This window comes from Citrus sinensis, chromosome 5 (genome assembly GCF_022201045.2).
Source record: "Citrus sinensis cultivar Valencia sweet orange chromosome 5, DVS_A1.0, whole genome shotgun sequence".
In the NCBI taxonomy this organism is placed as follows: Eukaryota; Viridiplantae; Streptophyta; class Magnoliopsida; order Sapindales; family Rutaceae; genus Citrus; species Citrus sinensis.
The window spans coordinates 37,931,306-37,955,429 of record NC_068560.1 but is presented as its reverse complement, the minus strand read 5'-3'; the positions used below and the strand labels follow the sequence as shown (position 1 = coordinate 37,955,429).

General features: G+C 35.1%; 5 protein-coding genes across 10 annotated transcripts; 1 reads left to right on the top strand and 4 right to left on the bottom strand.

Annotated features, from left to right (window-relative positions):
* Nucleotides 1–109: 109 nt before the first annotated feature.
* Nucleotides 110–2,206, bottom strand: LOC102620543 (pentatricopeptide repeat-containing protein At1g20300, mitochondrial). The gene has a single exon (XM_006473653.4). It carries the CDS (start codon nt 1,910–1,912, stop codon nt 296–298), a length of 1,617 nt encoding a protein of 538 aa, XP_006473716.1. The 5' UTR covers nt 1,913–2,206; the 3' UTR covers nt 110–295.
* A 1,051-nt stretch (nt 2,207–3,257) lies between these two features.
* On the top strand, nt 3,258–4,110 carry LOC102620256 (uncharacterized). The gene has a single exon (XM_006473652.4). The coding sequence runs from the start codon at nt 3,429–3,431 to the stop codon at nt 3,879–3,881; it is 453 nt and encodes a 150-aa protein (XP_006473715.2). The 5' UTR covers nt 3,258–3,428; the 3' UTR covers nt 3,882–4,110.
* A 3,488-nt stretch (nt 4,111–7,598) lies between these two features.
* LOC102619972 (RNA pseudouridine synthase 2, chloroplastic) lies at nt 7,599–10,499 on the bottom strand. Of its 4 annotated transcripts, none has more exons than XM_006473651.4 (7): nt 10,111–10,492; nt 9,848–9,991; nt 9,297–9,521; nt 9,007–9,209; nt 8,332–8,410; nt 7,961–8,136; nt 7,599–7,869 (listed from the first exon to the last, which is right to left on the bottom strand). In XM_006473651.4, the coding sequence occupies exons 1-7, from the start codon at nt 10,429–10,431 to the stop codon at nt 7,752–7,754; spliced, it is 1,266 nt and encodes a 421-aa protein (XP_006473714.2). In that variant the 5' UTR covers nt 10,432–10,492; the 3' UTR covers nt 7,599–7,751. The 4 variants fall into 4 exon arrangements, with proteins under 4 accessions (XP_006473714.2, XP_015384244.1, XP_015384246.2 ...); XM_015528758.3 differs by having other exon boundaries at nt 10,116–10,331; XM_015528760.3 differs by lacking the exon at nt 7,599–7,869 and having other exon boundaries at nt 7,992–8,139; nt 10,111–10,497.
* A 1,753-nt stretch (nt 10,500–12,252) lies between these two features.
* On the bottom strand, nt 12,253–16,833 carry LOC102619481 (calcium-dependent protein kinase 29). 2 transcript variants are annotated; one of them, XM_006473649.4, is made up of 8 exons: nt 15,991–16,830; nt 14,556–14,699; nt 14,074–14,226; nt 13,633–13,748; nt 13,200–13,367; nt 12,908–13,035; nt 12,629–12,728; nt 12,253–12,541 (listed from the first exon to the last, which is right to left on the bottom strand). In XM_006473649.4, exons 1-8 carry the CDS (start codon nt 16,670–16,672, stop codon nt 12,488–12,490), a joined length of 1,545 nt encoding a protein of 514 aa, XP_006473712.2. In that variant the 5' UTR covers nt 16,673–16,830; the 3' UTR covers nt 12,253–12,487. The 2 variants fall into 2 exon arrangements, with proteins under 2 accessions (XP_006473712.2, XP_006473713.2); XM_006473650.4 differs by lacking the exon at nt 14,556–14,699 and having other exon boundaries at nt 15,991–16,833.
* Nucleotides 16,834–19,223: 2,390 nt separating this feature from the next.
* On the bottom strand, nt 19,224–23,696 carry LOC102618989 (probable nucleoredoxin 2). Of its 2 annotated transcripts, XM_006473647.4 has the most exons (4): nt 23,325–23,696; nt 22,029–22,110; nt 20,909–21,403; nt 19,224–20,234 (listed from the first exon to the last, which is right to left on the bottom strand). In XM_006473647.4, the coding sequence occupies exons 1-4, from the start codon at nt 23,429–23,431 to the stop codon at nt 19,602–19,604; spliced, it is 1,317 nt and encodes a 438-aa protein (XP_006473710.1). In that variant the 5' UTR covers nt 23,432–23,696; the 3' UTR covers nt 19,224–19,601. The 2 variants fall into 2 exon arrangements, with proteins under 2 accessions (XP_006473710.1, XP_006473711.1); XM_006473648.4 differs by lacking the exon at nt 22,029–22,110 and having other exon boundaries at nt 23,325–23,689.
* Nucleotides 23,697–24,124: the final 428 nt, after the last annotated feature.

Here is a 24,124-nt window from a genome sequence, read left to right as displayed (position 1 = left end):
TACTTCCATAGTTTACTTATAGACTCGCAAATAATGAAAAGGAAAATGGGAGTTCTCAAATCAGACAGGCAGTATCAATTTCGTATCAGCTGTATTACAATAACCGCACTTGAAGGGGATGTATTTCTTTTCAGACGAAAAATGTCAAGAAATCATTATCTTTAGATGGCACGACCAATTATATTGTATTTAAAAATTCAAATAAGTGAAAAAAGAGAGAGAGAGAAGTAAAAGAAGAAAAGCAACGGTTACATAAGCATAATTGGGCTCAAGAGTTCAGAATGAGTAGCTACTTCTACAAAGGTCGAGCAGTGAAGCCCCTATCAACCATTTTCTCCACCAATTCTTCATGCTTCTGTAACTGTCCTGCTCTCCTCAGTTGCTGCAGGACCATCTCATAGACTGAAGAACCTGGTTTCAAGCATTTCTCCTCAATCATCTCCCTAATATACTTGTAGGCATTGTTCCAATGCCCCATACCACAGTACATGGTAATTAAGATCCGATAAGTATTCACATTAGGCTCAACTTCATTCTCCTCCATTTCCTTCTTCAGTTTCAGAACCATGTCAGTTGATTTTGAGGTAGCAAACATTTGCATCAATATATTGTAAGTCACTGTATTGGGCTCACACTTCAAATCTTTCATCTTACCATACATCCTGTGAGCTCCATTCACATCCCCCAACTTGGAAATGCACCTAAAAATCATATTGAAAGTACTTGCATTCGGATTACACCCTTTCCTGACCATTGAATTAAGCACCTTAATAGCATCCTCAAGCTTCCCATCCTTACAATGACAATCAATAAGAAAATTATAGGTAATCGTATCTGCTTCACAACCGAGTCTCTTCATCTGATTATAAACTTGCAAAACCTTTTCAGTCCTACTGGCCTTAACATGAACCCGCATTAGGTTATTAAAAGTAATCGAATTAGGCTCACAACCCACTTCAAGCATCTCCGCAAAGACATCATGAGCACGAGTAATTTGCCCACACCTACACAAGGCATCAATCACAATACTATAAGTATACACATTGGGCTGAATCCCAGCCATCTTCATTTCCCTAAATACCCTCTCGGCCTCAGAAATATTGCCAGCCCGACACCACCCGCGAACTAAATTAGTATAAACAATAACATCAGGCTCAAATTTATCTTTTAAACTGTCAAAAAAAGACTGCGCCTCGCTAGCCCGTCGTTTCCTACACAAAATACTAATCACAATTGAAAATGCAATCTTATCAGGCGCACAACCATATTCCTCCATACGGTTAAACGCGTGCACGGCCTCCGCAGCCAGTCCAGCCCTCACGTAACGGCGAACGAGAATCGAGAAGGTATCGACGGTAATTTCAACATTCCTCGATTTCATCAAGTCAATAAAATGCCAAGCCAAGTCGAATTGCCTCACCTTTCCAGCAAGATTGATCATTTCGTGGTAAAGGTCGGGCGAGTGGACGAATTCGGGTCGGGCCGTGACCCAATTGAAAAAGGACAGGACTTGGAGCAGTGGAATGCCGTGGCGGACCCCACATGATTTCTCGATGACGTGGCGGACGGTGGAGGGGGAGATAGAATGGGCGGTGGAGATTTGGGAGAAGCCGAGGGAGAGAGAGGGGATTGTGAAGTCAGGGTTTAGGGATGGATTAGAATTAGAGCTAGGGTTAGGGTTTTTGCGGTGGTGGTCTTTGATTAGAGAGTGAAACTTCTCGGAGATTAGGGTTTCTTCGGGGGATAAAAAGGGAGTGTCGGGAGATGAATTAGGGTTTGTAACACAGTCGCCGTCGTCGTCTTCGTTAAGAGGAGCTAAAGAAGAGAAAAATGAGTAAGCTTTGGGGATTTGCTGAGAGAGGGAGAATGGGAGACGGTGGTTGGATTTGATTAAGGCCATTTCAAATTTCATTATTTCAATTACACTCTGTTTTGGTCTTCCCCTTACTGCAGCCAGCGTGCGTAGTGTAGGGTTTAAGGTTAAGCTTGTCCCGAGTCCTCAAGTCTGAAGACGTATGTAGCAAGGGCATAAAGGAATTTAGAGAATAACCTACTGAAATAGTCAAATGTCAACTGCGGAGTCCATACGACGCCGTTAACGGCGTACCTTGTACTTTTACATTATGCACTTTTCCATCATTTAATTATAACCAATGGCTGCATACTACACACGGACATGATGTAAAATGATTGGCAACTCAATGACCGAGCTTATGGTTCAATAAGCCGTTTTTTTTTTTTTTTTGTTTAATGATAATCCATCCAGTCAAATGCCCTTCATCATCACTTTTGCAAATGATGCAAATGGATGTATTTAGTAAAATGAGAGAGTTACCTAAGATATTTCTAGTTAAAGCTACGGTTTTTTTTTTTTTTCATTTTTGGGTGCAAATCCACGTTTCACTACCTGCCTTAATATATTTTGAAGATAATTAAAAAATGGCCGTAAGCATCCCTTATCCATCAGTAATCGTCATGATATCAATCGGTCTACTTCCATAGCAATCGTATCTATGTATATCATAATCCAAGTCATTTTTCTGATGAAATTATACATTCTAACCCTTCACAATCACAGGATATTAATAAATCAGCTAATTAAGGGAAAAATATACTCCATACCTTTTTTTCTGTAAATTGTTGTATATCCATGCCGTGCGTGCTCACTTGTCTTGAAACAAATAACACAATAGTTCTATAAATTAATTGATTATTCACTCTTTTATTATTAATTGAATCAAGATATGAATAGGTGACATCAATAATTCTTGAAAGTACGTGTCATTGAACGATGTGATGCCACCACTAAACAAAGTGGGAACAATATGAATTAATATCAAGATTCAACAACCATTCCTTAAAAAAGATGGAGGTCAAATTTATTGGCAAGAAGTAAGTACGAATTCGTGAAGAAGATCAGGGCACAAGAGCAAATTCAAAGCATCAGAAAAACATTTTGTGAGATATTTGATCAAAGCATCAGAAAAGCTTTTTGCGAGATATTTGATCAGCTGTGTGATCTTTATTATTAGTTTATTCATGTTTTTGTTCGACTAGCATAAAATTTACGCGGATCCTGCTTTGATACATGCCAAACATATGTGTAGCTTCAGCAATTTAATGTACTTAAAACTCTTAACAGGTTGTTAAATCAATCAGACGGACAGACGGTGGATTGATAGGCTGCCCCTCTGCATTCAGCAGTGGCTCATGTGTGAATACGTCGGATATGATGGATACGAGCGGTTCACTGAGACGCAAAATGGGGGCTGAACAGCTCAACTCAAGAGTAAGTCCACGTAAGTTCCGGCCCATTAGGCCCAAAGTAGCATTTTAGCACCGTTTCCTTCTGACTCCTAACGATCGATCAGCAAAATTGCTCCCCGTCACAGAAACCACGAGAAAGAAGGGCGCGGCGGCGATTGACGATGCAAAAATGGCGGCGAAGTCTATCAATCCTGGAGAGACGAAAGGACACCGTTTCGTTGCAACGTTTCGTTCACAACGGGCCGGACACATTGGAGGAGTTATTAGACAGACACTTGGAGAAGAGAGAGAAGAAAAAATCCCTAGACGATGACGAGGGAGAGATGCTGAGTCGGCAGCGACTCACGAGCACCCGCCGAGAGGCCTTGAGTCTCTATCGAGACATACTTCGGGCCACCCGATTCTTCATGTGGCCCGACGAACGTGGCGTGTTGTGGCGAGATATATTGAGGGAGAGCGTGCGAAAGGAGTTCGAGGAAGCCCGGTTCGAGAAGGATCCTGAAATTGTGACCCGCTTGTTGATCGGAGGGCGTGATGCGGTGCAGTCGGCTCTAGAGAAGCTTGCTGAGAAGCAAAGGCAGCAGATTGACAAGGAAGGAGGAGATCGACGGTGATTTTGATTTTTGGGATTTGGTATTCGGAAATCTATGCCGTCTCTCATGTAAGGTTCTGTTGTTCTTTAAATCTTAATCACAAACAATAATCTCGTTCGCGTGTAAATTTTGCTTTTGCCTATCGATCGAATGTAGTTTTGCTATACTTTTTTTTTTTTTTTTATTTTGTTAGCGGAATGAACAGAAAATGGAAGTAATGAAATGGAATTGGGGGATTTAATTGTTATTATACTGCTGCTTCGTGTGCTTTGTCATTATGAATTATAATATTTTCTCTCTCTTTGTCATTGAATCGAAATGCAAGCTTGAAATTGTAATTTCAGATAAAATAATGTTTGGGGAAGGAAAATGAAGGTCACCGAATAGCATTATATTTGTGTTTCAAGGATGGAGAATGGCTATGAGTTGTTTGACTGAACCTGAACTGTTAATTGGATTGGCCGGCAGTTTGCATTTTGCAGAAATAACTAGTTCGTCCATTTGTTTGAAGTTTAATCTGTTATCACATTCTTACACGCCGACGTGCAATAGCTCTGCGCATATATATACACACACAAAGTGATTCCAACAAGATGGATTGGCTCCAAGTCTAGAATCGTCAACGATTTGAGAGTTGCCTTCAGTAACTAGCAATCAATCATTAAAAGTAATTCAAAATTGAGAAAGAGTTGGCATTTGCGTCTACAATACAGTTGCGCAGTAGACCATGGAAGGGAAAGCATCCTCCTGCCGAAAGGTTTGTTTGTTAATAGAAGCAGTTGCAGGAATAGAATGGGGGCCAGAGGACAAAAAGTGCAAATTCAAGATTTAATTTGAAACCATCCCCCAGCAACCAAGGGATGACGCAATCTCTGGACAGATCAACGCAAGCCTTCCACGAGTAATGGCCCTGTTTTCCACAGGTGATCTATTGAGACCCCGCCCACCAGCAATGCGTATCTATAATCAAGTGATATTTTTTTTTTCTTTTTTTTTTTTTAACAAGAAACAAATTATTCCAGCTCAAGTGAATTATACATCAGAATGTTCAAGTATTGGGGAACAAGTCATAAGATAACATTCATAAATTATAACAATTGGAGAAGCTTCTTGACGAACTTGCTATTTCATTACTTATTATTATTATTTTAAGAATTATGACTCTAGGGTTCGAAATCCTAATGCAATAATCAAAATTAAATGCATCAACTTATCACTCAGGCGGTTTGATTTTGATTTTGATGGATTGGCTGCAGATTTGGTGGAAGGGTCTGAATTTGATTCTAATTCTAATTCTATTTTTTAATTTTGTAGATGAATTTGATTATGATCTTGGCAAAAAGGGATGTGGAGTCACAATGGTCTTGAGGTCAATTAGGAATAAACTCTGTTTTGAAATTTTTAGAGTTGATCCTCACTGTGGTTTATTTTAATGAAGCGACGATATCCATTTCAGAAATTTTTTGAGAAGTTCATAAATATTGGTTTTTGTTTGTTTATAACACTAATTAAGCCCTAATGCTCTGCAACTTCATTAAGTAGTTTTATTTACTGATGATTTTTTGGTTATTCGATTATGCAGAGTGCCAATAATCAATTGGCAGTAAAATCATTGTAGCAAATTCCTGCTAAAAGTAATAGGGCTCACCACATTGTTGGCAATGAGGGGATTACTATTAACTAAGAAGAAGGAGATTAAGAAGTTACAGTGGGTTACGGGATGGAATAGACGTTAAGCATGATTTCTACTGAAATAAGATTTTTTATTTGTTGGACTAGTATCAACTGACAGTGATGAATCAAATTTATTTGATAAGTTAATTGATGGTGATTGTTGTGTAACTACCTTTATTTAAGAACGTTTAAAGTAAATATTAATGTTGGATTAGGTTTGTCTTTAATCTTTTTCAATTCAAAATGAGGGTCATTTTTGACATTTAACCAAAATTCAACGTGTTCTCTAAAAAATAACTGTCGAATACTCAAATTACCGGAAATGCGGGCATGATGCAACACGTCGAAACATTTGGGGTTGACGGGAATTTTTGAAACATACAAGGCCGAGGCGCAATTAAATTTCATTTTGCATGCCACATTTTTACTTTTGCCAGTAAATTGATTATGTAATTTGGCGCGCATTGTCCTTTGTTGGATAAGTTGTGCCATTCACATAAGGCAAAGCTTATCTTACATCAACTGTACGTTACAGTTATAAATATTTGAATCCTCAGAAAAGTTAATAATTATGAAAAAGTTAATAAGTTTTAAAGTTTTATTTTAAACCCCAAGCTACAACCAAGCTGCACTGCAATTGTACTTCAATTTTTTTTTTAAGTTTTTCATTTATATTTATAGCAAATTAAGTGCCAAGTTTTTATTCTATTGAATCTCTAACTTGTTTAATCTTATATTTATTGAGTTTTTATTCATTATATTAATGATTTCTTACTTTAATATATCATTATCTTCAATGTTGAAGTCTTTTATTAATTGTTTAACTTTATTAAATTTTTTACTCATTTGATCTTCTAACTTTTTAATTTGTTTTATATTTTTTTTATTAAAATTATTAATTTCTAACATTTCATTTGCTTTTTCTATATCATTTATAAATAAATTTGGGTTTCCTAATTTATTTAATAAATATAGCGAAATTCAATTTAATTGATTATTTTCCCGCATGTCCGAATCATTGATCGGATCAGAGGATTAAAATCTTTCATAAGAAAATCCTCTTCGTATATAGCTAGAATATGGTATCGTTTGCTTTTTCTATTTCATTTATAAATAAATTTGGAACGTAAATTTATTTATAAATATAGTGAAATTCAATTTAATTGATTATTTTCCCGCATGTCTGAATTATTGATTGGATCAAATGATTAAAATTTTTCATAAGAAAATCCTCTTTGTATATAGTTAGAATGTGGTAACTTATTAGTTTATATATTTTGTAAAATTATTAGAGGTTCTAATGATTTATTCATTGTAACATCTTTCTAGTAATTTATTAGAGTCATAATATATTTATGACATTTAATATCTCTTATAATTCAAGATGCTAAATTTAGATTATATATATATATATAAGAAAAAAAATCTAGTTTATTCTCAGGAGAGATAAGAAATTATAAATGCATGTGCAAATATATATTCAGAATTTATAAACCTTTATGAATATGATAATTATTTAGATCTTTATAAAAATATAGTAAAAACTTTTAAAAATTTTAAGAATAAATGTAGAAGAGATGGTTAACAAAATCATTTAGTTATACAAAATTAATGAGGACTTATTTGAAAAAATAAGTAAATATGTGATTCAAAACAAAATTTTTTGTAAAAAGCTATTACACCCATACCTCATTTTAGGTTAAAATTATTTTCATCCATTAGATTAAGAAATATCAAAATCTAACCACCCATATGCATTGGCTGTTTGTTACATATAATGTAACATAAGCTTTGCCTCTATTTAGATGTTAATACGGCAAATTTCAGAAAAGATCCTTAAAAATTACCCATTAGGAAAGTAGCTTGCGACTTTGCTTCTTGTGATTTTGTATTTTCACAAACACTTAGGAAAGTAGCTTGCGACTTTGCTTCTTGTGAAAGTTCTTATGCTGTCGTGTTTTTGTACTTGAGTTTTTACTGATAACAATTAAAAGAATATAAACAACTGACTTTTAAAGATTAACTATATATATATATATATTATTCTTTTTTAAGCCGTTGACGCTTTGAACTCATAATTCATTCTTCTAGATTTTTTTGCCAAAAGGTGGAAATAGCCCTACGTTCACGATTGATTCTGAAAATATTCACAATCATTGAACTCCAACTTGTGTTGTAAGCCACTTCCCAAGTAATTGAGAACAATATCTGAAGTAGCTAGTTTGATGATAACTTCTCTGTACCAATTTCCCGTAGCTGGCTCAAAATCTCGGCAAAATCTGCCGGTGGCGGACATGAAAATTGTATCTTTTCCCGTGTGTGTGGATGAGTGAACCTACAAAAGAATTGGTAACAAAACTTCTGTATAAAATGCTGGAGGCATGTACAAAAGGAAAACAGACACAGAGATGAGCTTTGTTCTTTACCCAAGAGCAACGGCATGGAGGCAAGGCCTCTGTAATCCAGAAACCAATTTCAAAACTTTTCCGTGGGAGCCGGGTGCAGTTCTGGGCTGAAGCAATGACTTGGCCATGTTCTTTGTCCCTCCGTACACTTCATCACCTAATAGAGGAATTCCCATGTATTTGGCATGTGCACGAATCTACTACAAAGATTGTAACCCAAGGATTGAATGTGAAACAAAAGAGTCAAGCCTTCAATAATTGGGGTTCACAGAGGTTTGATGAAGCAATATAACAGCTGGGTGAAAGTAAATTATGTGAAAAATGATAAGCAAACACATTCAAAACACTTTTATCATCCTTGGGATATAGAACAATTTGTAAAGCATGAGTACCTGATGAGTACGCCCAGTTTCCAATCTCCACTCCACCAACGCAGAACCACCACCAGCAAGAATTTCAATTACTTTATACCTGATAAAAGTTTAACCAAATTTAATAAACATGCATCATAACTTGGGAAAACATTTGGAATTCATCAACTCTTATGAACAAACTAATTTAAAACTGAAGAAACATAAAAGGAGTCTACATTGTAAATGTGATATCTTAAATGCACAAGTTGAAATGTAGGCAGGATACTTGGTAAGAAAAATCTTATCGAAGTAAATTTATAGAACACAAACAAGCACACATGCCCCATTTGGACCTACTTTCTATCGGTCTGAGTGTCCAAGTTTCACTATCGTAAATGTCAAAGGGGAAACTTGAACACTCAGACTGATAGATCCTAAGGATTAAATTCCATGCAACCATCATAGCAAAGCCAATGGAAGAATGCAAAACCACACTGTCATGATCCGACCAGATTGAAGTTGTTGGAATCCCTCCGCCATACTCTTTTCTCAATGGTTCATAGACTTCATACAGCATATACCTCACTCACTAGGTCTAAATACACTCAACTGTTAAGAACAACCAATACACTGGAAAAAGAAAATCCCAACTACCGTCAAGAATGCTACTTATTGCAAATATCAAACAGAAAAAGGTGAAGGACCATAAATCACCTACTAGCAGCATGGCGTGCCTGTCCGTGTTTATTTGATCCAGGTATAGCAGCCATACGAATCCTGTTGTTTGGATCACGACTAATTGGAACCTCAATACGGCCAGAAGATTGAGAGGGCACTCCAGATGTAAGACTAATGTACACTCTCTCAATAGTATGTAGCTTGAACTGTTCTGATAAATGAGCATGAGAGTGTTCGTCCTGCCATGGACATGCAATACAGAGGGCAACCTTAAATAGATTATGTTTTGCTTGTTAAAAGTGGTTACCAAATGGGGAAAAAATCACCTTTGCAACAACAAGCAATCCACTGGTGCCTTTGTCCAATCTGTGTACAATCCCAGGGCGAATGGATGCCCCGCTTATACTAGAACTGAACTCTTCATCATCAGAAATATCCTCTGCATCTGAAAAAGCTTCCTGATTTGAAGATGCAAGGGTCGGAAGACTGCAATGGTGAAGAATTCCATTTACAAGTGTGCCAGTAGCATTGCCTGGTGCAGGATGAACAACCTGATAAGAAACATAGAATGAAGGATACATTTGTAAATGTCCGGTAAATATTCACTTCTATTAGTCAATTTTACTAACCCCTCACTCACACATATACTTGATAGCTAGTGATTTACAATAACTTAAAAATTGAAAGATAAGATACAGCAGCTCAATCCAAATTTCTATTCTGCCGAAGCTATGCCCACAACACCACAATCCTAAAAATACCTTTTTTTCCTTTTCGTTCTTTTTTTTTTTTTTGTGGGGGGTACCGTAGTGGTTGTTTATTTAGAAATAATAATAACAATAACAATAATAATAATAATAACAAAAATGATGCTCACCATGTGGGCAGGCTTGTTAACAACCAGTACATTATCATCTTCATAAACAATATCCAAAGGTATATCTTCAGCTTCAGCCCTTAAAGGTTGCAATTCCGAAATAGTGCAATTCACCATATCCCCACCCTTGACATTGTGTGAAACCTGATCAGTCAAGTCAACAATCATTTAATCAAAAATATTAAAAATCCACCAGCTTTCATTATAAATATTATAATAAAAAAAATAATTGAAGGTAAGTCCAGAAAGAGAAGAAAAGAGACCTTACTGACAACTTGTCCATTGATAGAAACAAGGCCAGAACGGATACTTGATTGAACTCGAGCTCTACTAATTCCATCAACGCGAGAAGAGATCCAAGCGTCAAGCCTCAGCTTCCCCGCTTTCGTATCGACTGTTTCCTCTAATTGAACGCCGGCATAATTGGCGATGGGCTCTCGATTATTGCCGCCGCTAGAACTGGAAGAGCATCGAGCTCTGAGGATTTTGAAAACACCAAATGGGATTTTTGTTGGTGAAAATTGAAGACCTTTCGTGCAAGAAGCAGAGCCCCACGATGCAGAGTTAAGGGAGAGCATCGTCATTTTTTTTTGTCGCCAATCTCCCAATCTTAATGGAATGTAAACAAAATGCGCTTATGTTGTAGACAGGAGAGTTTTAGACGTTTTTTAACGGGGTAAATTTCATCTTACCCCCTTATTAGATTAATAAATTTTAATTTACCTTCAAAAGTATGTAGTCAAACCATATAAGTCAAACCATATAACTTACCCCGTAGTTCAAACGATAGAAAGGGTAAAATTATATTTGTACATTATCTTCTCCAAGCATCGTAGTGCCACAACATCCACGACAGCAGCTCACGGCGAAGTTTGGAGCCACATTTGACTACAGGCTTATTTGGAATGGCCGTGCACGACCATTAGCCACGGGCTTGCTTAGAATGGTCGCACACGGTTATAGTTTTTGCTTGGGATGGTGTTTGCTTGGCATGGCTGTGCACGGCCATGGATTTTGCCCGGCATGGTTGGGTTTTGCCGGGCAATGGACATGAGTTTTGCTAGACTGATTTGGATTAAAAGTGGTTGTGGAGTTGTTAAGTGTGTGAAAGAGGAAAGAAAAAACTGAACGAAGAAGAAGAAGAAGATGAATAGGGAATGGAACGAAAAAGATGAAGAAAAAAGAGAAATTTTTTCTTTTTTATAAATTTTGAGATTTTTATTTCAAAACTTATAATTTTTTATTAGGGTTATTATCATTTCATTACTTTCAAAATTGTCAAATATCAAATGACTACAATAAGTATTGTCTCCTATAATTTTTCTATTATATTTTTATAAAAATATCATTTTATTACTTTTCCATTACAACAAATATCATTTTACTATTTTTCCATTACAACTGTTAGTTGACCCGTTAGTTGACCAATTAGTTGATTAATAAACACCAATTTTACCCTTCATAATTAAAAAATAATAATAAGACAAATTTATAATCCATATATCATAATTCCAACAAAAAAAATTATGTTGGTATTTTATATCCATTTTAATAAATATATTATAAATCTATTTTGTAAATAAGTTTCAAGTTCTTTTTTAATCATGAAGGGTGAAATTGGTATTTTATTAGTCAACTAACTGGTCAACTAACATTTATAACGGAAAAATAGTAAAATGATATTTTTGTAAAGATATAGTAGAAAAATAATAAGAGACAATACTTGTTACAGTCATTTGATATTTTATAATTTTTAAAGTAGTGAAATGATAATAACCCTTTTTTATTAAATTTGATAATCTTCATGGATTGAGGGTGGGATTTTCTTTGTAACTGTGCATAAAAAGAGATTTTAAAGTGATTTTTGGTGGGGTTAACATGAAATTATGTATTATTGAGATTTTTTTTATTCTCTAAAAAAGAGATTGAAGGGTGATTTTGTTAGTGATGCAGATAAACTCTGAATTAATTTTATTTTAGAAACATTATGGTATAAGAGATATCTCTCTAACATAGGTAGAATAGTGAGATAATCTATTCTATAATTAATAAGGGTATTATCGTATTTCAATTGAGTCAAAATTGATCAATAGTTAAATTTAATAGATTTTAGGAGATAAATTAAAATTTTCAGACTTTTTGAGGATAAGTTAAAATAAATCAATCTAATAAAGAGATACCATGAAATTTACCCTTTTTAACGAGTCACTTCTTCATGTTTTTAATTTTTATATTATATAGTGGGGCTAGACTTCGATCGAATATATAAATAAATTTGTTAATTTTTGTTAATAAGGTTGGGGATAAAAATGCGCAAATGATAAATTGTTTTGAAATAATGTTATTTCCCAAAACAACAAGGGTTAATCTGATAATTCCGGTTCTCTTTTCTAAAATCCAAGACCTGTTTCCAAGGTAAGTAAATAGTAGGCACTACTAAAACTTGCCAGTTATTCTGAAAACCACCTTTGTGGCAAATTTAGTTTTTATTGACATGAAGAAGAAGGCATGGGCTGATATCAATGCGACGATACAGCTCAATTTACAGAACTTTTGAGAATGAGATTCTGCCAGCTACTGGCTTTATTATATATACTCGATATTAGCACTTGATTTTTTATCTTTGGTTTCCATCTGCATCTACGTCCCTTTTCTCATCATCGCCACAAATTCCTCATAGTTAATTCTGCCATCCTGCATTACAAAGTCCGGTCATAAGAAAATTATTGACGCACAAAAAAGAAATGATGCACAGCTCGAGTTCAATGAGGAGATAACTACTTTATCAGTGTCAACATCTTCAAGAATTTCATCTATAGTAGCCTCATCACCCATTCCGTATTGAGTCATAGCTTGTCTTAACTCCTCTCTTGTGATAAACCTGTTCAACACGATTCAAGTTGAATTACATTGATAATTGATTTTCCAAACTTTTGGATTGCAATAAAGATCTTACTAACTCAAAATTGCAATCGTTTGTTCATAAGAATCAAAGTAACTATAAGCAAACTGGTAATTTCCTCAAGAAGTAGGATGAAAGTTATATAATTGTACACTTACCCACTATCATCCTCGTCGAAGTACTTGAAAGCCTTGTACAGGTTTTCTTCCTTTTCAAGTTTATGCCGATGCATGGTAGCAGTAATGAATTCAGTGTAATCAATGGTCCCACTCTTGTCAACATCAGCCTGAAGAATGTAAAACAAGTTTGAACTTTTTCCTTGGGAATGGAAGGAACCATCAGCCAAGGCTTACGGCTTGAAGTTTAAAAGTAAATTGGTTCCAAGTGTTCATAAACATCTTGTTCCAGTAAGTACGCTGATAAGGAAATGAGATAGTTTAATGTTCTTACAGCTTCCATCAGCTGCCTAATTTCTGCTTCAGTAAGCTTAGATCCCAGCCGAGACAATCCATCTCTGAGTTCTTCACAGGTAATTGTACCACTTGCATCAGTGTCAATGTTGTTGAACATCTGTTTCAAGCCCTTGATTTCTTCTGTTGACAGGTTTTCTGCTATGACCTTCGGCAACCCAGTTTCCAGATCAGGTAAGCAGCCAAAACGAAAAAGGGAACAAAAAACAGACAATGAAATGCAAAAAAGCAGATAGCTTTAAGAAATCATTTGAAGATGCCAGAACTCGAGCACTGTAATAAATGAGAATCCAGGTTCTGATTTTAACTACCTATGCCTTTTGCAGTGGGGCCAGCCAAAAAGGAATGAGCAATAGGCTTTAATTAAGATATGCTATCTTTCAGCTGATATATTTACATATGTTAACTCATACCTTTAATGCAAGCTTCTTCATCTTGTTCATTGCTCTAAATTGCTTCATTCTAGTTAGAACAGCACTATCAATGGGTTTATCAGATGTTGCACCATCCTCCTTCAGCCATGGATGTTCTGGTTCACATGTATAGCATGAATAACATTAATTATTAGCAGAAAATAGTGTGCAATGCTAAGGATGGAGCCAAATTAATTACTATTGATAGATATCAGAATCCATCTATTTTATATCACCCTCATATACTACGTCCATAGAATTTGGGTGTGGCAGTACCTTAAATTCTTTCCAGAGCTGATGATCACACCTACAGTGAGATCAATCAACTAGGAAAATGTTATTTAAGCCACAACTTACTCAACATGCATCTCAAAATGAAACCATGGGATTGCTTTAAGATGGTTTGTGCTTTGTAATTTTAATTATTAACTATGTCCATACCAAGGGCTTCAGCAGCAGTTATTCGTTTCTTAGGATCCTTTGTCAACATTTTCCTGATCAGATCCTTTGCTTGACCTGATATGGAAGGCCATGGTGAGCTCTGTAAGTCGAGGTTACCTTCTAAAATTGCTTCAAATATGCCTTTCTCAGTCTCTGTAACAAAATTTAACCATGTACATGTCAGAGCTACAGAAGAAAATGATAAAAGTAAATAAATAAGCTATCAAGGCAAGATATTTGTTTCGGCATTAGCTTTTGGTAATTTCAAAGTCATGTCATCTGAATAAGGTTCCAAAATATTTGGAAAGAAGAAGGATTATTTGATCTATCAAATACTGCTAGTTCATCAAATGTACAACTATTTTATTAACACAATCCACCTGTATATTATTCATATATTTTCAGTTTCTACTTAGAACTCATGGGTATGAAACCAACTAAAACAAGGGGAAAAAAATAAAATAATTTTTTTTCCCACAAACCTGCCCAAAATGGAGGCACTCCGCTTAAAAGAATGTATAAAATGACCCCAGCACTCCAGACATCTATCTCCTTCCCATAGCGCTGATGCAACACCTCTGGGGCAACATAGTATGCACTTCCCACAATTTCCTTGTACACTTTCCCTAAAAATGAAGTAAAAGTTGTATTCAAGGATATGCTATTGATGATAACTGGGACCTTCTACATTGAAAAGTCAGGCATGGGAAGGACTAGGAGATGAATTCTACAAGAAATGAACTTCCTTCACTTCATTCACTTCGAGAAACAATGAAGTTACAAAAGGTGCAATGAGAATAGGTTGTATACTTGTATACATGAGATCTTGTGGGTTGAACCAGATTGCTCTGCTCTGGGTTACTTTTTAATCATCGAATTTATCATTTGAGAAGAAAAATCAGTAGGTCAATGTAATGAACAATGATTACTTAGGTATGGCAAACATAAAATTTCCATGTGCACAAACTGTGTAACAAATATCCAAAACTACAATATTAGATTGCAAAAATTTGCAGTCCATCATTGGACAGCATAGTGGCATTCATACTGTTAAAAACAGCAGCTTAATTATTGTCATATTGTTTATGTTTTCTTTATAAGAATTGTGATATTGTTCATATTAGATACAGCTTGAGTGTTAAGACTCCCATTTCCCTATTTCTTAACCAGTATGCAATCTCTAGCATTACTCTCATAGATTATGTTGATGGCGGTGTTAAGAGTGAAAACAACACTAATTGATGATCAATATCTCCATAGGTGAGTGGCCCAAAAATAGTGGGATCAAAAGTTATTCTCAGAGAGTTTTTAAATTAGAGCAATCACAAGAGGTTGTAGCAGTGTCATTGCTTTTAAAGAGTAATGTTATAGCTACAAACGCTTGTAGTGTAGAAGAGTTTGTAGCAATAATATTACTCTTTAAATTATGAAGCAAGTGCCTGGGTTAGTCAGATGATGTCATGAATCCATTATCTCTATTTTATTTCTTCTTATCATTTTCCTTTTTCATTGACTTGGTTGACCAGTACTTATCTTCATTGACTTGGCCATGTTGACCCACAACTGCGTCTACCCCAAAGTCCCTTTCAAGTGGCTACTGATGTGCATAACGTGTGCTTTTTCTTCTTTTCATACAAACACTTTAGGAAATATCAATTTTCTAACTCATGTGAATGTGATGTAAAGACAGACAAGTCCTGCCTAATAATGTTATAATGCTGTGGCTTTTTAATTAGTTTTTTTTTTAAATATTGTTTTTGAGTTAGTCTCTTCAATTGATTCTATCTATAGAGTCTTCACAATGCTAAAATCTGATAAATAAATAATACAAAAAAAATACAGTAAAAATTCAGAAATGATAAAAAGATAAGAACTTATTGATGAATTGAACTGAAGAGGAGGCAGAAGGAAACTAACCAGTCTCAATGAAGACAGAGAGGCCAAAATCAGTTGCTTTAATTGGGGAATCCTCCTCTTTACTCGCCAACAAGAAGTTCTCAGGCTTCAAGTCTCTATGGATAACGCCCATGAAATGACAAGCATGAACCACATTCACAATCTGGCGACAAATTTTAGCAGCTTCACGTTCAGAGTAAATCCCTTTAGCAATAATTCGATCGAAAAGCTCACCACCTGAACACAACTCCATTACCAAGTGAAGATTTTGCTTATCTTCATAAGCACCCTCAAATTCGACAATATTGGGTTGCCCAGTTAAATGCTGAAGTATCAAAATCTCTCTTCTAACATCCTCCATATCTTTGTCATACACAAGCTTACGCCTTGAAATGGACTTGCATGCATACTTTCTCCCTGTTGCTTTCTTAGTACAGAGATATGTGACACCAAACTGGCCTCTTCCTAATTCTTTATCAAGATCATAGATTGTGGTTATGTCAACATAAGGCTTGCCTAAAATGGGACCAATTTGTGAAGTTTGAGGAATTTGTTTTGAGAGAGCTGGTGGCCGCGATGAAGTTGGCCTGAAATCTTGTTGGGTTCTTCTGGGTAATGGCTGATAGCGATGGTGCGGTGACTCGTCAGAAGAAGAGGAAATTGGGATGTCATGCGAGCGGGATCTTGTGAAGCAGAGTCCCATTGAAAAAGGATGGTGATGATCAACCAAGATATTATTTTTCAGAATTAATTTTTGGGACAGGTGAGGTGGGTTTCAGTTTGGGGGACTTAAACGAGCAAATCGAGAGAGTATAAGGAGTTGGTTACCAGCTTTTCCTTATTCTTCAAGTACTTTTATATGTGCTTGGTGCTTTTCTTTTGCCCATTGCATGGTGCTGAGTATCGTTTTCATTTTTGGGATAAAACTATGTTGCAACGGTTGCAACATACCACAACTTTTTGTGGTTTAATTATATAACAGTCCCTGATATTTTTACAAAATTCAAGAAAGAACTAGAGGTTTAAATATTTTGCATATGTTAGGATATACTAGTGTTTGAAAAGAATCTTTTAACTATTGTTGACACTTGATTCTTTACTGATGATAGCCGAAAGGAATGTATAAGAGGTAAAAATCAACTATCAAGCACTTAATTTATTACTATAAGAAATATGACTTTTAATGACAGCTAGTTTCCATCGCAAAAGACTGATTTTTATGCGCACAAGATAATGAAATATTAAATCAACATTGTGGAAATTTTTTGTGATGGTTTATTATCCTTCATTTAGAAAAAAAAATGCCACCTACATTTAAAAGAATACAGAGAAGCCAATAAATTTACCATTTAGTCACTTTTAATTAAGACTAAAATATTGTTAAAACATCTCACATGCATAGATATTCAAAAACAGAAAAACATAGATCATTCTTAGGAAATATAAAGCTCAAAAGCTTTTGAATTCTTTTTTTTAAAAAATCAATTAACTTTCTTTTATATTATTTTTCTAGTCTTTCTATATATATTTATTGGACCACATTTAGAAATTCAAAATGGCTCTTTCAAAATTTAAGGGCAATGTTGGTATTTTATATAAGCTAACAAGTTCTATGTACAAATAAACTAACATGTAAATTAATACTAAAAAAAGGTGATAATAAAATTTTGTAAAAGTAAAATAATAAAGTGTTATACCTTGGTACATTTTTTTACTTCTACACTTTTTATTTCACAAATTTCTTTAACAACTCATATTTTTAATGCGTATTCTATTTATTTATTCTATATTAAATATGTATTACATAAAAAATTTTATTTAGGTGAGATTACATTGTTATTCTTACAATGTCACTCATTTTATGGTTAAGTACTTAAGTTAAGTCAATGGATCAAATTTTCAAAATTTTAAATAATATGATTCATATGTATAAATATTTTCAGACTTTTGACATTTATGATTTTGCAATAAACAATAGGGTTTGCAATGTTAATAACCATTTGAACAAAGACCAACTTTTCCATCAGATCTATTGGCTGACTCAGAAAAAGGACAAAGTTGTGATACCTTACAACCGTCGCAAGGTAGCTCAATTCTTATTATTATTATTATTATCTTTTTCACTTTTTTGTTTACATACGCTCAGAGACGAGAGAGTGAGCAAGTTGAACAGTTTGTACAAGCTTCCGCTGGTTTGTTGCTAACCTACCCTTTTGTTTCATTGGGCCTTTTTCTTTTTGATATTCCCAAAAAAGCCCAAGTACAGACATTTTTTTATGGTTATCTCATGCTTATGGCTATGGGTCTTCTCTAGTGGGACTAGAGTTTTCAAACCCCCAATTATTTGCTAAATCGAAATACCCTTCCTCTATTCCATAAGGCCTGCTATGGTTATAATTATTTGGGTTGATTTTGCTTATCAAGAACGCTGGATGTTTGGTTGGAATGCCATTTTATGGCTGCTTACAGTCGCAAGTTCTTTACATTGAACCACGTAAAATTGGAAAAAAAAACACACAGGTGAAGTAATCAAAGCAGAGTAGCCAAAAAATTATTTCATTTTTCATTTCTCACAAAGCAGTACACAATTAATAATTATTGGGATTGATTTTACTTATCAATGACGGTGGACTCGAGTTTTGTTGGAATGCGATTTTATGGCTGCTTACAGCCGCAAGTTCTTAACAATGAACCGGGTCAAATTGGGGGAAAAAAAAAGGTAGAGTAATCAAAGCAGAGAAGCCAAAAAAAACTATTTCATTTTTCATTTCCCACAACAAAGCACTACACAATTAATGGTACGAATGATATAACCATTGTCCACTTAAAAGGTTTTTGAACGAATTTCAATTAAATTTGTATAAATCAGGAAAATTTAATATTATCTTATCAATTAATTTTATATTTTTCTGTAAAATAAAAATCCTTTTTACGTCGTTGGTAACCTTTTGAGTAGATAAATTATGATCGAAATCCTTACCTGTTCATAATATAGTATTTTGAATCAACTAGTAATTACAATCCTTTAGCATAAACTGCTAGACTAAGCAACAACCCGATTGAAAATAAATTTTAAAATACCTCTAAAGTATCATTTCAGTTATACAATAAATAAATAATATAATGACATGCCTATATCTATTTTAAAAAATCAACAAGCAAATGCCAAGTGGTAATATAAAAAAATTCAACTACACGTTGTTACATGAATTGAGATAACAAACACATGGATCCTGCAAATAAATTCATAGATATATTGATGGAATGCATCATTTATTGCAGAGAAGTGGTTGGTTTAGATCACCTGCCACTATGACAATACAAATTTTCAGGAACTTTTGCCTGTTTCTGATACATAGATTCCAATCGAATGGTCTATTACACGAAACAAATATAACAAGTAAATTAGCAGCATCCACAGTTTTAGCTACCAGTAAAACCACAAAACATGCCCACGGCCACAGGGGAAGGGAGGCAATCACACTATGACTATGAATGTAATATGCTAAATGAACAGACGAAATCCAACATTAATCCAGCCTTGAAGCTAGAAAGTAATATATTATACTTTATATCACCCAAATTAAGGTGCCCAGCAGGTCAATTAGGACAAGCAATTTGACACAAGAACGTCACCTCTGAATCATGGAGCCACGGTCCACAGCTCTAACACACTTGGGATGCACCTCATAGCCACATTCAAGACACTGGTAAGCCCAACCGGAGCCTTGCTCATCACAATCACAGCATATAAATGGCCCTCCCCCGGTACCCTCTGAAACCAAATTAAGCTCGTGTCTATGTCCTATGTGAAACTCTGATCGCGGCAAGTTCTTAGCCTCTTCCTCCATTTGTTTCTCCAGAAACTCCAATTTGGCCTCTGTGAACGGATATGCATTTTCTTGATACAAATTAATCAGGTTTCTACCTTGTTTGGTGACAGTTTTACCTTCGGGACCGATGATCACCAAACAAGGAATGCCTTGCACATCAAAGTATTTAGTAAGCTCTTTGATTGTTGGATCTCCAAACGGCAATGCCAGCCATGGCATTGTACCGAAGTAAGATTCGAAGGATGTTTGATCACGATCAGTCGACACAAATACCACTTCAAAATCCTCAAGTGCATCTCCTTTTTCCACCAGATTTTGCTTTATTTTCTGGTAGATGGAGAGCAACTTAGGCATGAATTTCTCACATGGAATGCACCATCTGGCTGAGAAATAAAGCCCAACCGTTTTACCCACCAGGGAAGATACGGGTACCTACACAATAAAAGCATGCACAATTATATTATATTTCGTGCTTAATTTTCTACTTAATTACACCAATTACAAAATTTCAAGGTTCAAAATTAACCAATTACTAGACTAAAAATTATATTTAATTTAGTGAATCTATCAGAAGGCAGCTTGTCAGGATCATGACTACTGTCCTATCTGTCACATGAGATAATGAGCCATTTGTCCATATCATTGTATAAAGTAATCAACAAGTGATGATGCAAGAAAAGATAGGGAAGTGTATGCTGTCTACATATAAATAATGAGGTGAAAAAATAAAAGAGGGAACTCTTTCTTATCCACACATTGGCTTTATTTGGAAGTGGCTTCAAAGGAGCAAGGCATAGACAAACACGTTTTACTTGTTCAAAAATGAGACACACATGCAATGGACCTAAGTATTGGAATAAAAAACAATCATGTATGCAAAAACAAATTTTGCCCAACTCGCGACAAGAATTTATTACTTGTCTAGACATTTAAAGGATTGATGTCTATATATACATATAATTAGAAATTACTCTGGTCTACTGTTCTGAACTTTTTCAAAATTTAAAAAAATCACTAAGCCATATGATGTAACAATTTTTTTCAAATTTAAAAAAAAAATCTAAAATTGTGTACTAGATGAGCACTTTAGACTTAATAGTACATACCTTTTCATCAGGAGGGTGACCCAAAAGATAGCCTCTGTCGTGGTTTGTTAATAAATTAATTAAAGTTTGGCGTTCGTGCTTCTCTTTTTCTTCCTTTTGCAATTCCTCAAGCTTCTCTTTAGTAAATGGGAAAGCTCTGATCCCATACTTGTAAATGAGCTCAACTCCATCATGCAATGTTGCATCATCTTTATCATCATAAGGTTGCAACACAACCAAGCAAGGAATGCCTTCGATGTCAAATTTTCGGTTCAAGGCCTTCTTTGTTTCCAAATCCGAATATGGAACTGCTAGCCATGGCATGCATGCACGGTAGTTGTTGAAGGCATTCAAGTCTTCATCAGATGACACAAAGACAACCTCAAAATCGGATCCATTGTTCCTCAGCTCTTCGTAAACGTCAACAAGAACTCCGGTGAAGTTTCCACACGGCGGATACCAGTTAGCTGAGAAGTAAAGGGCTGTGACCTTGCCTTCAAGATCAGAGACTTTCACCTGCAATAAGAGTAATTAACCAATTCACAGCGGGGCATTTTAGCTACGGTAAACTGAGGTAACTTGTTAAACATTGTATATTTCTTTAAAGGATGAAAATCCTATTCACATTCCACAAAATTAAAGTTGTGAGCCAAGAAAATGATGTACCGCCTACAGCGTTAGCTATGGTGATATTTATGAAACGACAAGTGTCATGCCAGCTTGGTTTTTTCTGAAAGTGGGAACCCGTGCTGATTAAGACTTCATATTTTGCACGTATATTACTAGCTTTGTGACAACTAGCATCTTTGTAAATAAGCCCCATCACCTTACAAAAGGGACCCCTCTCCCTACAATAACAACGGCCAGAACAAGGCAAACAGTACAATATTTTGTAACGAGGCTTTGGTCATTTGTTGGGTAGCCAACAAGATAAGAACAGTGGAAAACTGTACTTTATAATATACTTATCTATGATCATTCACTTTTAGTGAAATATAATATTCTAATCTATTTTCAGGTTCACCCGAGTATTACTAGAAAAATCTGCATAAAACAAAAAGGAAATCTATCTACACTCGTCAAAATTTGAGTCCCTGAAATAGAACACATTTCACCATGATAGGAGGAGAGTATAAGTTACCTCCTCGCCAATTTCCTTGGTGGAAGTCATTCTCCTTCTTAGTTGTTGCACGTACCATTGGGACAGTGACATAATTAAGAATCTTTCAAGGGAATAGAATTAGGTTTCAATGTTACGAGATATAACTAGAGGTTGATTGTTAGCAGCAAAGCAATTTCATTAAAAAAATATATTAAAGAGATCAGCAAATTGAATCAGGACCCAAACAATGCACTAGACATGGAACAGTACATTTAGCTGCTAGTTCAAGGAAAAGACATCCTATGTCTTGCCGTGTTTTCATAATGGAGCTTTCTCTTGAGAACACACATCTTTTACCAATTAATCTTATTACTATATAGAGTTGAAAAATTCAAATTAAAGAAGCAATTTTACACACACACACACATATGAACAAATAGTAGGAAAGGATAATACTTTAGCTATATAGATGTACTAAGTTTAAAGATGATAAACCGTTGAATGAAATCAATTGTCACACATAAAATATAATATTAATAAAACTATGTCGCTGAAACATGAGCTGAGTCTTCCAGTGAATATTTACCAACGGAGCATAGTTCGTATACACCAATGATACACCGAAGTTTGGTTAACTTTCAAGTAAATTCAGACCCACCATCAAGTTTATGGAACAAAACCAAAGAAGATCAATGTTGCGGGACCATGACGACAAAATTATATCGAATGCCAAAACCCTCAATATCAGTCGCAAAATAGGCTCTAATTCAATATTTAAATAAGATTTATACTCGGTTTAATCACAAGGTTTGATTTGTATCAAACTCTGCACCGTATATCATCAGATAATTTATGAAATATTTTGATAGATAATATTTAATAACAAGTAAAATATTATGGCAATAATAGAGTTCCGGAATATTCAGATCAATATCGTTTTTTTTTTTCTTTTTATCCTAAAAGAAAACTCGATTCTTGTAAGGGGAAGTTCCTTTGATAAACTCCTATTTTTCACATGTTCCACAAGATTTTAAGGGGAAAAAAAGCCATTAGCTGAGTAGAAAATATTTTCTGTGTATAGGCAAAAAGTGAGACTCTATGCATGGTTTTTCATGTAATTTTCTTATATATATATATATATAAAGGAAAATAACGCAACTCAAACAGACATCAGAAAAGACTTTCTCCCTCTCAAAAGCCAGTGCATGGGTTTTCAAAAAACAAAAGAAAAGAAGCTATTATATTTTAATGTATCTATTTATATATATATATTTTTTTCATTGCAAGTGAGCATATGGGCTAGCCAGAGAAGAAACAAGAGAGAAGAAAAAGAACCTGAGTGCCATGTTGATTGAGAAGATAGTCACGATCTTTAGAGGCCAAGAGGCTTGAAAATCTTGATGAGGTTGAGATCTTCTGATGCTCAGAGATAGAGCTTCCATTTGTCGTCATCAGCTGCTCCTCGTCTTCCTCCAACCTCACTTCATTTCTCATCACTCTCCTTTTTTTTTTTAATTTTATTTTTTTCTCTCTTTTTTTCTTTTTCCAATTTCTCTCTCGATGTATTACAAAAAGATTAACACTGTCCCAGCTCAAATGCTGCTGCTGCTGCTTTTTGATGTTGTTGATGTTATGGTAAAATAATATTCCTCAGAAGGAAGGAACCGTATTCTTTGTAATGATGCTGATTCATCGCCCATCAAGGCACTCACACGTAGCACTCATATGGCAACCACTACTGCCCTACTCCTAGTCTCCATCACCTTTAATGCTCCTTCACCTCCTTCCAATTTCAGACGGACATATTATTGACTCTCTTTTTACAAGTCAACGCCACTAAATCAATGACTGCCACGTGTATGATTACTGTTGAATGTTACTGGTGCGGGATGTACCATTGTAGCAAAGGTCCCGTGCTGTCATAAAAGACTTTGCCGGGGACACCTGTCTGGCTGTCTCACTCTCAGACTCTTTCCCTCATTTTTTTGTATTTTTTTCTTTTTTCCTTTTCTCTTTCTCTTGAAATTCCTTTTTTCCCGAAAAATATGAGCGCAGCAGCGTAAAAGTCACACATATCACAAGAAAGAAAATGAAAGGATTTTTTTTTGGTGGGATGATCCAACGGCGTTGACGAA

Excerpts from the sequence above, each read along its gene's own strand:
- LOC102620543 (XM_006473653.4), bottom strand. The coding sequence starts at position 1,912 with ATGAAATTTGAAATGGCCTTAATCAAATCCAACCACCGTCTCCCATTC.
- LOC102620256 (XM_006473652.4), top strand. The coding sequence starts at position 3,429 with ATGCAAAAATGGCGGCGAAGTCTATCAATCCTGGAGAGACGAAAGGAC.
- LOC102619972 (XM_006473651.4), bottom strand. The coding sequence starts at position 10,431 with ATGACGATGCTCTCCCTTAACTCTGCATCGTGGGGCTCTGCTTCTTGC. Across the intron at positions 9,210-9,296 it reads GATTGCTTGTTGTTGCAAAG|GACGAACACTCTCATGCTCA; the intron begins GTGATTTTTTCC and ends TGTCCATGGCAG. Across the intron at positions 8,411-9,006 it reads GCACGCCATGCTGCTAGTAG|GTATAAAGTAATTGAAATTC; the intron begins GTGATTTATGGT and ends AACTTTTATCAG.
- LOC102619481 (XM_006473649.4), bottom strand. The coding sequence starts at position 16,672 with ATGGGACTCTGCTTCACAAGATCCCGCTCGCATGACATCCCAATTTCC. Across the intron at positions 14,227-14,555 it reads AGTGCCTCCATTTTGGGCAG|AGACTGAGAAAGGCATATTT; the intron begins GTTTGTGGGAAA and ends ATTTTGTTACAG. Across the intron at positions 13,749-14,073 it reads AACTGCTGCTGAAGCCCTTG|AACATCCATGGCTGAAGGAG; the intron begins GTATGGACATAG and ends CATGTGAACCAG.
- LOC102618989 (XM_006473647.4), bottom strand. The coding sequence starts at position 23,431 with ATGGAAGCTCTATCTCTGAGCATCAGAAGATCTCAACCTCATCAAGAT. Across the intron at positions 22,111-23,324 it reads TCAATCAACATGGCACTCAG|ATTCTTAATTATGTCACTGT; the intron begins GTTCTTTTTCTT and ends TTCCCTTGAAAG. Across the intron at positions 21,404-22,028 it reads CCAAGGAAATTGGCGAGGAG|GTGAAAGTCTCTGATCTTGA; the intron begins GTAACTTATACT and ends CTCTTATTGCAG.